Source organism: Kryptolebias marmoratus, linkage group LG24, assembly GCF_001649575.2.
Source record: "Kryptolebias marmoratus isolate JLee-2015 linkage group LG24, ASM164957v2, whole genome shotgun sequence".
In the NCBI taxonomy this organism is placed as follows: Eukaryota; Metazoa; Chordata; class Actinopteri; order Cyprinodontiformes; family Rivulidae; genus Kryptolebias; species Kryptolebias marmoratus.
In genome coordinates, this window is record NC_051453.1 from 2,380,078 (window position 1) to 2,389,374 (window position 9,297).

Below are 9,297 nucleotides of genomic sequence, written 5' to 3' on the forward strand. Positions count from 1 at the left end.
TTCAACCCTGAGGAGACCCTAACCCTAGGCCTGGGCCAAAAGGCCCAAACCCATTAAATAATTCTTGTAAGCAGTTTTCAAATTATTCTTACAATAAACTATTGTATAAGAGGAAAAAAAAACATTTCTAGCTCTGGTATTTAAACTTTCCCATAATTCTGCTACTATCTTCCTGAACAGATCATAGAAACATCCCTCTGTGTGTGTGTGTGTGAGTGTGTGTGTTACTCACTCTTGTCTCCCAGCTGTAATTTCATATTTCTGTTAAACTGGATGTTATTTCTCCAACCGCTGCTGGAACCAAATGGAGTGAAAGGATCTAAGAACAAACAGAATAAACCACGCAGATGAATGCACGCTCAGTCTTCCAGCTGTCTTTGCCGTCACATCAGTGGTATCAGCCCTACGTCCCGACCTGTGGAGGTCTGTGTGAACTCCTGTGTGTGTTTCCTCTCCTGCAGCACCAGCCCCAGGGCGGCCTGGCAGATCGTTGCCCCAGATGGCACTCTCGGGGTGGGGAAGAGGTCGGCGTAGTGCTGAGGGATGAAACTGGTACTCACATTTCCAGCCTCAAACTCCGGGTGGCCCGAGAGGCTCAACAGGAAGTCTATGTTAGTGTTGAGACCCACAATCTGAAGACACGACAGAATGAGACAGAGAGGAAAGATGGAACTACAAACAGGCATTTTGTTCTTGTAACAATTCATGTTAAACATAAACCAAACGGGTTTCTTACGTTATACTGTCGTAAACAGTACCGCAGTTTCTTTAAGGCAGCAGACCGGTCCTCCCCCCACACCACCAGCTTGGCGATCATTGGATCATAGTGGGCTGAAACCTCATCCCCTGCATTCAAACACAGCTGTAACACTTCCTGTTTCATAAACTTATCTCATCCTTATCTTTTTTATGTTGGTATTGTGTGCAATGCTGGAAAATGTGCTAAATGCATAAAATATTGGACTGCCGAACATTTGTTCCCCACCTTCTCTGACTCCTGTCTCTATGCGTGTGTGCTGGTCTGCTGAAGGCGTGGACAGATGCAGCAGAGGCCCCGCTCCAGGAAGGAAGTCATTGTTTGGGTCCTCAGCGTAGATACGAGCCTCGAAAGAGTGGCCCCTTAAGGTTATGTCCTCCTGGAGGAGGGGCAGGGGCTCCCCTGCTGCCACCTGGAGGAGAGTTCTATTAGTCTTTTAGTATAAATGCTCCAGGTTTCCTGAGAGGTTTCTGTGTCTCACCCTGAGCTGCCACTCCACCAGGTCGGTTCCAGTGATCATCTCAGAGACGGGATGCTCCACCTGCAGCCTGGTGTTCATCTCCATGAAGTAGAAGTTGTGCTGGGCGTCCATTATAAACTCCACAGTACCTGCAGGAATATATCATAATCGGCACAGTGTTTAAGGCGTTTAAGTTGCTGAGGTGGGATGTGTTTAGGTTTGTGTGTCTTCACCTGCTCCGACGTAGTTCACAGCTTTGGCTGCTCTGACAGCTGCCTCTCCAAGTTTCCTCCGAACCTCAGGGCTTATCCCAGGCTGAGAAAGTTCAGGGGAAAATATGGAGAAAAGAAACAGACAAATGTGTTCACAAGGGATCAGTTTCTATACAACAAATCCACATAATTTAGATCTCAGGTGAAGGATTTTTTAAGCCATCATGATTAAAAGTAAAAAGATGCTGTTATCGCCACCTTTGAGTCAAAATGCTATACTCAATATATATCTTATACAAAGTCTTTCAGCTTCTTTTCAAGCCTCACTGACCACAAGAACAGTTAGACAAAGCTGCCAGCATTGAAACCATAATTTTACTAAATTAATTCAAGGGATATTGAGAAAAATGTCTTCCACAATGATTGATTGAGTCAGGAGTTACTTGTTGCAAAGATGCTGAATAAAAACCTTTTGTTTTGGTCAAACTGGATCAAATTCACAGTAACTCGTTCAAAGCATCTGCGAGCTCCACTCATCACCCACCCCTGGAGCTTCCTCTATGATCTTCTGATGTCTCCGTTGGACGCTGCAGTCCCTCTCAAACAGATAGACAGCGTTACCGTGCATGTCCCCGAACACCTGAACCTCCACATGTCTGTAAACACATGATAGGAGATTTAAGAACTGACTGTATGTTCAGACAAAAAACCAAATGGTTCTGAGTGTTGTTGTACCTGGGATCCTCTACAAACTTCTCAATCAGCATCACGTCATCGTTGAAGGACTTCCTGGCTTCACGTCTCGCTGACTCCAGCTGCTCCATGAAGTCCAAGTCTGAGCGGGCGATACGCATTCCCTAAAACACACGAGGTTTAATCAAACTCACTGCAGTTATGTTGAGAAGGTTATTTCAGTTTTTTCTGCTTCCTCCCACCTTCCCTCCTCCTCCACGGACTGCCTTGATCATCACAGGATAACCAATCTTTGCAGCCTCCGCCTGCAGCCTCTCATTTGATTGGTCCTCTCCGTGGTAACCACCTATGATTGGCACCCCGGCAGCTGACATGATATGTTTGGATGTGCTGAGAAAAAAATAAAGCTCCTTTAATTATAACTTCATTACAAATATGGTCAGTATTGGATACAGCAGAGACGTCCAGTCCTCAACAGAAAAACTCCAAAACGTGTGTTTTAGAAAGGTGGGTCACCTCTTAATGCCCATGTCTCTGATGGCTGAGGAAGGAGGCCCGATGAAGATGATTCCTTCCTCTTTACAAGCTTCTGCAAACTCTGTGTTTTCTGACAGAAAGCCATAACCAGGATGGACCGCCTGCAAACACAAATACACAACATTTCATGAGGAGAAAGGTAGAAATTATCATAAAAAGGATGGAGAACAAAAACCTCTGAGATTTTAAGGAGAAAATGTGCCGCGAGTTGTTTGGTTGACAATAAAATACTCTTCTGTTGTGTCACTCACATGTGATCCTGACCTCCTGGCCACTTCTAAAACTTTCTCCATAGAGAGGTAACTTTGTTGGGAAGGAGGCGGCCCGATGTGGTAAGCCTCATCTGCCTGCAAAACACAAAACATAAGAACAACAGTTTAACATCACGATGCCTCATTATGTTCAGAGAATGATGAACCAAACATGGTAAGGAGAATATTTGATGGAGTGTCTCACCATGGCCACATGCATGGAGTGTCTGTCTGCATCGCTGTACACCGCCACAGAACGCACGCCCATCTTCTTCGCCGTACGCATCACACGACATGCGATCTCCCCACGATTGGCAATCAGGACCTTTTCGATCCTTCCCACCCCTGCAGAGTTTAGTTTTAATCAAAAGTTCAATTAATTAATTTAAGATCGTTAACACTGAGTTAACATTCTCGGGATGCAGGGTGATGTTGGCACAGCACAAATACAATATTCTGCATATATAGTTTAGTTTGAGCTCTTAAAAATATTTTACAGAAAATTGTAAAAGCATTGAGTTTTAAGCCCTTGCCTGCTAAAACTACGTTACAATGAGAGTATTAGAAATCATCAACTTCTTTCACTGCAGACTTAAAGCTCTCCACTATCAAAATGAAAAATATCTGCATGAATCTGAGCAAAAACAAGCTGAGATTTACTGGCAAGCAGTCACTGTGTTGAAAGATAATTAAGACGATAATGAAATGAAGTTAGCTGGAGCATTAAATATTTAATTTGTCTAAAGGGGAGACGTTTCCAGCTTGAATCATAAACTGAGGCTCATCACACTGTTCAGATACTTCTTGTGGCTTTTAAATGTAGGCTTAACCCAGCAAGTTAAGAGTGACTCTTTAAAACCCAAACATCACCTGGATAATAAATGTACCCACCTCCTGAAACCAGCCTCACGCCTCCTTTGGTCCATGAGAGTTTTCTAAAGAGAATAAAAACATCCTTAGAGTGTAAAAGGTTGGACATATGTCAAATAACAATAAACTACAGTGCAAGACACGCTGATTCATGTAACTATGAAGCGAAATATGAGCAGAATAAAGCTGTGGTCTCAACAGTAAACATTACCCTTCTGTTTAACCTTGCTCACATTTGATCTCATCTTCCACATTGCGCATTAAAAAATGTCAACATTACATTAAGATTTAGAATGGGAAAATTAGCATGGATGTAAAATATGGTGACAGTTAACAGATCAAATAGTTTTATTTTCAGATATCTGAGGGGTTAGCACGGAACTGCTTACAATCTTGAAAGCTAACGCTAAAACTGAGCTAAAATAACACCAAAACAGCGGAGAAAAGCCTGTTTTCTGACAGAAAAACCACCTGTCAAACTTATTTACTCACTGTGTAAATATCCTCAGGCCCTGCAGAGTTGGAAAACTCAGAATAACTGCAGCCATAGCTACCAGCTGCTAGCGATGCTAACAACAAACCCGAGCCAGAGGGCAAGAGAAAAAAAGCGAAGCAATAATTTAAACAATCAAATTATTATTTTTTTTTTTCGTCAACAGGCTAAAATCCTTATCCTCAATCCTCAATCAACGTGAGATACTTCTGCGACTAAACTCTGTTGATAAAAGCACTAACACAATCTATTTAATGTATTTTTATCATTATGTTATCTATGGCCACACCGAGGACCCGTAGTGATCATTGACCAATCAGAAAAAGAGACGCGAAGGCGGGGAGGACACTGCAGTTACAGATTAACACCACAAGAGGGCAGCACGTCTCACTTAGATTGATGGTGACAACGCAGAAAAATGTAAATATATAATATATCTATATAGATAATCAATGTATAATTTGTAAATCATAAATTGATGGCTCAGTTGTTATTTTAACTGTAAGACTGCATCCATGGGTGTCAGTTTATGTTTGATTATTATTATTATTGTTATTGCATCTAAGAACCTGGTAAAGAAAAATAAATAATAACAAAAAGTAGTTTGCCTTTTTTTCTACAGCTAAAGATTCTATAATTAAAAATTCAAAGTAACCTCGTTATTTAGAAAGTTTCTCTTATAAGTGAATTTAAAACCAGCATTTTTTCTTTGTGTGTTATAAAATGGAAAGAATAAAACGTTATCTTACTGTTACATTTTATTGTTTGTCGTTTGATTTTAAGTTTGCTGTTGCAATTCTCATAGTGTCCACAAGAGCAAAGACACGTTCAGGATCTTCAAAGACGAATGAAATACCAAGAGAAAGATGTTCACGCACTTCCCTTTTTGCCTCAATATCAAAGCTTAGTGTTTAGTGCTTACAAACGACACTAAATTTTTTGTACACGGTCTTAAAAGTTTATCAAAGTAATAGTAAACGGGACACCGGAGGAGTCACCACAGGTATTTTTTATTAACTGCCGATAAATGCAAAAAACAGGTGTAAACGTTTAAAAATATAACCTAACTCATTACGTTTTATTCTTTTTTTTTCTACAAGTAATCCTATCGTCTGTCAAAATAAAACTAGAAACTCCAAAAGATCTTTTTAAATTGTATATATTTATTTATTTTTGTGGCAGTATGCCTAAAACGGATTTTATTTATCTTTAAAACGGATCTAATTGATCTTTGTCATCTCAGTTTGAATTTTCTGCTTATTGTCCACAAGAGGGCAGCAGAGTCACACTCACGAACATCAAAGATAAATGAATCTACAAGAGAAGTATAATCTTGTTTTTCCGTCTTTGCTTCAATCGCACAACACGGTTTAATACTCACAAAAGACTTTAATAAATATTGTATTAGTTCCTATTATGTATTGGTATTGTCAACAGAGCATACGGTATTTATTTGACCGTAGAGATACGTTTCAAAATAAATGTAACTACTTTTATTAAACTTAACTTTTATTAAACTAGTTAAATTTAGTTTGAAAGTCCGTACAGAAGGTGCAAGCATTCTAATACTAACGCTACTTGACGACTAAGAGTGTCCCTCTCTAAAGCCACTAAAAGGCGACAACAATCTGTTTTCTACATATCATCCTTAAATGTTAGTGAAAAGCAAAAACAGGAACTGCAAAAAACGAGTTTTTTATGATCGTACGGAAATTATAAAATTATATCAACCTATTCAAATATATGTCAGTTTAAAAATTTATTGTTTCATTTCTTTTGTTGTCCGCAAGAGGGCAGCAAAGTCACACTCACGATCATCAAAGACGAATAAATGAACAAGAGAAGTATAGTCTCATATGTCCTCCTTTGCTTCAATCGCACAACTCACACGGTTTAGTACTCACAAAAGACCTTAATAATTATTATATTAATTTATATTACGCATGTTGTCAACAGAGCATGGCAATTTTGTACTGTAGTACAGACGCTGGTCTTTTTATTAACAGGAGACCAGCGTTTCTTTGTTTGTTTGTTTTCGCTAACTACTTTAAAAACAGTTGCAGACATCTGCAAAAAAGGTACTGGTTTAAAAAGTATTTAACAAAATGATAGTATTTATTTAACCGTATAGATACGTTTTAAAATAAAACTTAAACTAGTAACATTTATTTTGAAAGTCCGTATAGGAAGTGCTAGCAAGCTAATACTAACGCAACTTGACGACTAAGAGTGTCTGTTCCTCTGTAAAGCCACTAGAGGGAGACAACAATCTGTTTTCTACATATCATCCTTAAATGTTAGTAAAATGCGAAAACAGGAACTTCAAAAAATACGAGTTTTTTGTGATCGTAGGGAAAGCTTAAAATTATATCAACCTATTCAAATATATGTCAGTTTTAAAATTTATTGTTTCAGTTCTTTTGTTGTTAGCAAAGTCACACTCACGACCATCAAAGACGAATAAATGAACAAGAGAAGTATGGTCTCATAAGTCCTTCTTTGCTTCAATCGTAAAACTAACACGGTTTAGTACTCACAAATGACAATAATAATAGAACAAGTTTTTGTAATGTATTGGCACTGTCGACATAGTATGACAATTTAGGTTGTAGTACTGACGCTGGTCTCTTTATCAATTGCAGACCAGCATTTTTTTTGTTTGTTTGTTTTAACTAAATACTGTTAAATGCAAAATCAGTTCTAGACATTTACAAAAAGTTACTGGTTTAAAAAGTATTTAACAATTTTTTTTAATAGTATAAATGCTATCTTCCTACCCAAATATGTCAGTTTTTAAATTCGTTCTTGCAGTTCTTTTCTTGTCCACATGAGGGCAGCAAAGACACCCAAGATCGTCAAAGAAAGTGTAATAACAAGAGAAGTATTTTCCTATACTTTGTTTTTTTGCCTGAATCTCAGCTCACACGGTTAAATACTCAGAAAATACCTTAATAACCAGTGTACACTGTCTTATAATGTATAAGTGTTGTTGACAGATCATGACCAAGTAGTGTGGTGATAGTGGCAAAATTATAATGTTCAGCTGAGTTGGAAAATCGGCATGTATTTATAATTTAATATATTTCAATGAGTTGGACTGAACTCGGGAGATAAGAGAGAGTGGAGTCGAATTTAGCCAATATTTTTTTATTTGGTCTTTTGATCTTTTTTATTAAATAATTTATTCATTGTTTGTAACTATAAAGGTAAAATTAGAATTGATAAAAACGAAATACAAATGTGTCAGTGATAAGGTGAAGGGATGTTGCAGCTGCTCTACTTGCCCAATTGATCAGGAAGAACTCATATTTTTAATAAAAAATACTGTAACACTGAAATTTAGTTATACAAAATACAAAAGTTACTGATTTTTGTTTCCTTACAAGGTCAAAAACAAAATATATATGGTGTTTAAAGATTAAATTAAAATACTAGAACAGTAAAACATAAAGTTATGGGTTATATATGGGTATCTGTGATGATGGGAAACTCCATTAGAAAATCTCCAGTAAGGTCAAAGCCTTTCATATCCACTGTGTTGATCTCTGATGAACAGGAAGATCAATACAATGCACAGGATGATACCGACCACAACAGAGCCGGCGATGATGGGAATGCTTCTTTTGTTAAAATCAGCCCAACACTCATTCTCTGAAACAAAGAAAAAACAGGAAGGGAGCAAAATGAAAGTCCTCCATTTGTGCAATGCACATGTAAAAAAAATCTGTTTTGAGGTTTTATTCATATAAGTTTGATGTTTTGCATTGATTCATTTACTTCACTGCTTTAATTAATTAACAAATGTAAAACATCAGCACTGATTTAATTCCTTAGAGGAGGAGGAAATTTAAAACTATCAAATCTAAAATAAACAAGACAACCTGCGCTGTTTTCTTGATCATCTCATGATGCCTCAAATTTCCAGCTCACCCACCTTTCCCGTACTGTCCACTGGGGATGCTGAAGGCTTGCATCTGCAGAGGAACCAGCTTGATCCTCAGCTCTGAAGAAACCATCAGGAGATAATCTGACTGGCATCTGAAACTCTGATTATTGGCTGTTTTGAAAAGCTCCTTGTGGGTCATCGACCCGGAATAATTTCTTTCTGTGAGGGAGAAGAAGTAGGACAGAAACTTATATTTATATATATTAGGAAAAATGTTTTATCTGAGAGGACAAATCTTTCTTACTGGGGCATCCATAGCAGGGTGGTTGAAGAAACAAGTGAGCCGTTAGTTCAGAGACATAAAAATTTTGTCCTTCCTGTAGACAAAACCTAAAGAGTCATTATGGTGTTTTTATTGAACCTGGAACATGTTAAAAACAACATTTCTTGAACTTTTACATGGTTCCCATATTAAACCAAATAAAACATTAATTTAAAATTAAATGTTTTTGCTCTTCATATCTAGAAGCTGCAGATGTTAAAGATTTTTATTCGCTCCACTTTTTCTTCGTTCCAACCAAACACAGGGAGAACATTTCATCTTCACGTGAGCATGAATATACACAATGTGTTTATGATGTGATTTAATTTATTTACCGTCCTGAAGGTGAACTGCAGACTGGCAGAACTGTCTGGCAGCGTTAGAGAAAGACGAGCTTCTTCTTTGCCACAGGAACCGACGATCCGAACCACTGATGGCTCCAGGTTGAAATACCAGCTCGTCTAAATGTACAAGGAGGGAAATTTACTTTAATTACAAGTTATTTATCATTTTTTAATAGTTGCAATAAACCTACAGATTGTTCTTTCTGTCTTGTTGTAACACCAGGGGCGTCACTAGGTTTTAAGAACAAGGGGGGCTTAGCCCCCAGGAGATGCACAGGATGTGAGCAAACGTAGTGGGCGAGAACAAAATTTCTCAAACATTTAACAAAACCTGAGTTGCTTTTCCACATTTTTGGACACATTTAACAGATACCTTACTGTGTAAACGTTTTAAGCAACCAATTATATTTTTATTCAGAACATCAACAAACAGGAAATATGTTTACAGTTTTAACAAGAAAAATGAACATAT

General features: G+C 37.9%; 2 protein-coding genes across 2 annotated transcripts in view; both read right to left on the reverse strand.

Annotated features, from left to right (window-relative positions):
* Positions 1 to 161: 161 nt before the first annotated feature.
* mccc1 (methylcrotonoyl-CoA carboxylase 1 (alpha)) lies at positions 162 to 4,568 on the reverse strand. The gene is made up of 14 exons (XM_017420401.3): positions 4,273 to 4,568; positions 3,802 to 3,845; positions 3,116 to 3,255; positions 2,911 to 3,006; positions 2,639 to 2,760; positions 2,365 to 2,512; positions 2,165 to 2,286; positions 1,974 to 2,085; positions 1,451 to 1,532; positions 1,239 to 1,366; positions 986 to 1,169; positions 737 to 846; positions 416 to 632; positions 162 to 319 (listed from the first exon to the last, which is right to left on the reverse strand). Exons 1-14 carry the CDS (start codon positions 4,326 to 4,328, stop codon positions 225 to 227), a joined length of 1,656 nt encoding a protein of 551 aa, XP_017275890.1. The 5' UTR covers positions 4,329 to 4,568; the 3' UTR covers positions 162 to 224.
* Positions 4,569 to 7,411: 2,843 nt separating this feature from the next.
* The window catches only part of LOC108238410 (lysosome-associated membrane glycoprotein 3), a 4,925-nt gene continuing 3,039 nt past the window's right edge, over positions 7,412 to 9,297 (reverse strand). The window contains exons 4-7 of the mRNA XM_017420432.3: positions 8,817 to 8,942; positions 8,464 to 8,536; positions 8,208 to 8,378; positions 7,412 to 7,924 (exon numbers count right to left, since the gene is read on the reverse strand). Coding sequence (XP_017275921.2) covers positions 7,788 to 7,924; positions 8,208 to 8,378; positions 8,464 to 8,536; positions 8,817 to 8,942 — 507 coding nt within the window. The 3' untranslated portion in view covers positions 7,412 to 7,787. The remainder of the gene's footprint in view (positions 7,925 to 8,207; positions 8,379 to 8,463; positions 8,537 to 8,816; positions 8,943 to 9,297) is intronic.

Excerpts from the sequence above, each read along its gene's own strand:
- mccc1 (XM_017420401.3), bottom strand. The coding sequence starts at position 4,328 with ATGGCTGCAGTTATTCTGAGTTTTCCAACTCTGCAGGGCCTGAGGATA. Across the intron at positions 2,761-2,910 it reads CCAGGAGGTCAGGATCACAT|GCGGTCCATCCTGGTTATGG; the intron begins GTGAGTGACACA and ends TTGTGTTTGCAG. Across the intron at positions 2,287-2,364 it reads TCCGTGGAGGAGGAGGGAAG|GGAATGCGTATCGCCCGCTC; the intron begins GTGGGAGGAAGC and ends CGTGTGTTTTAG.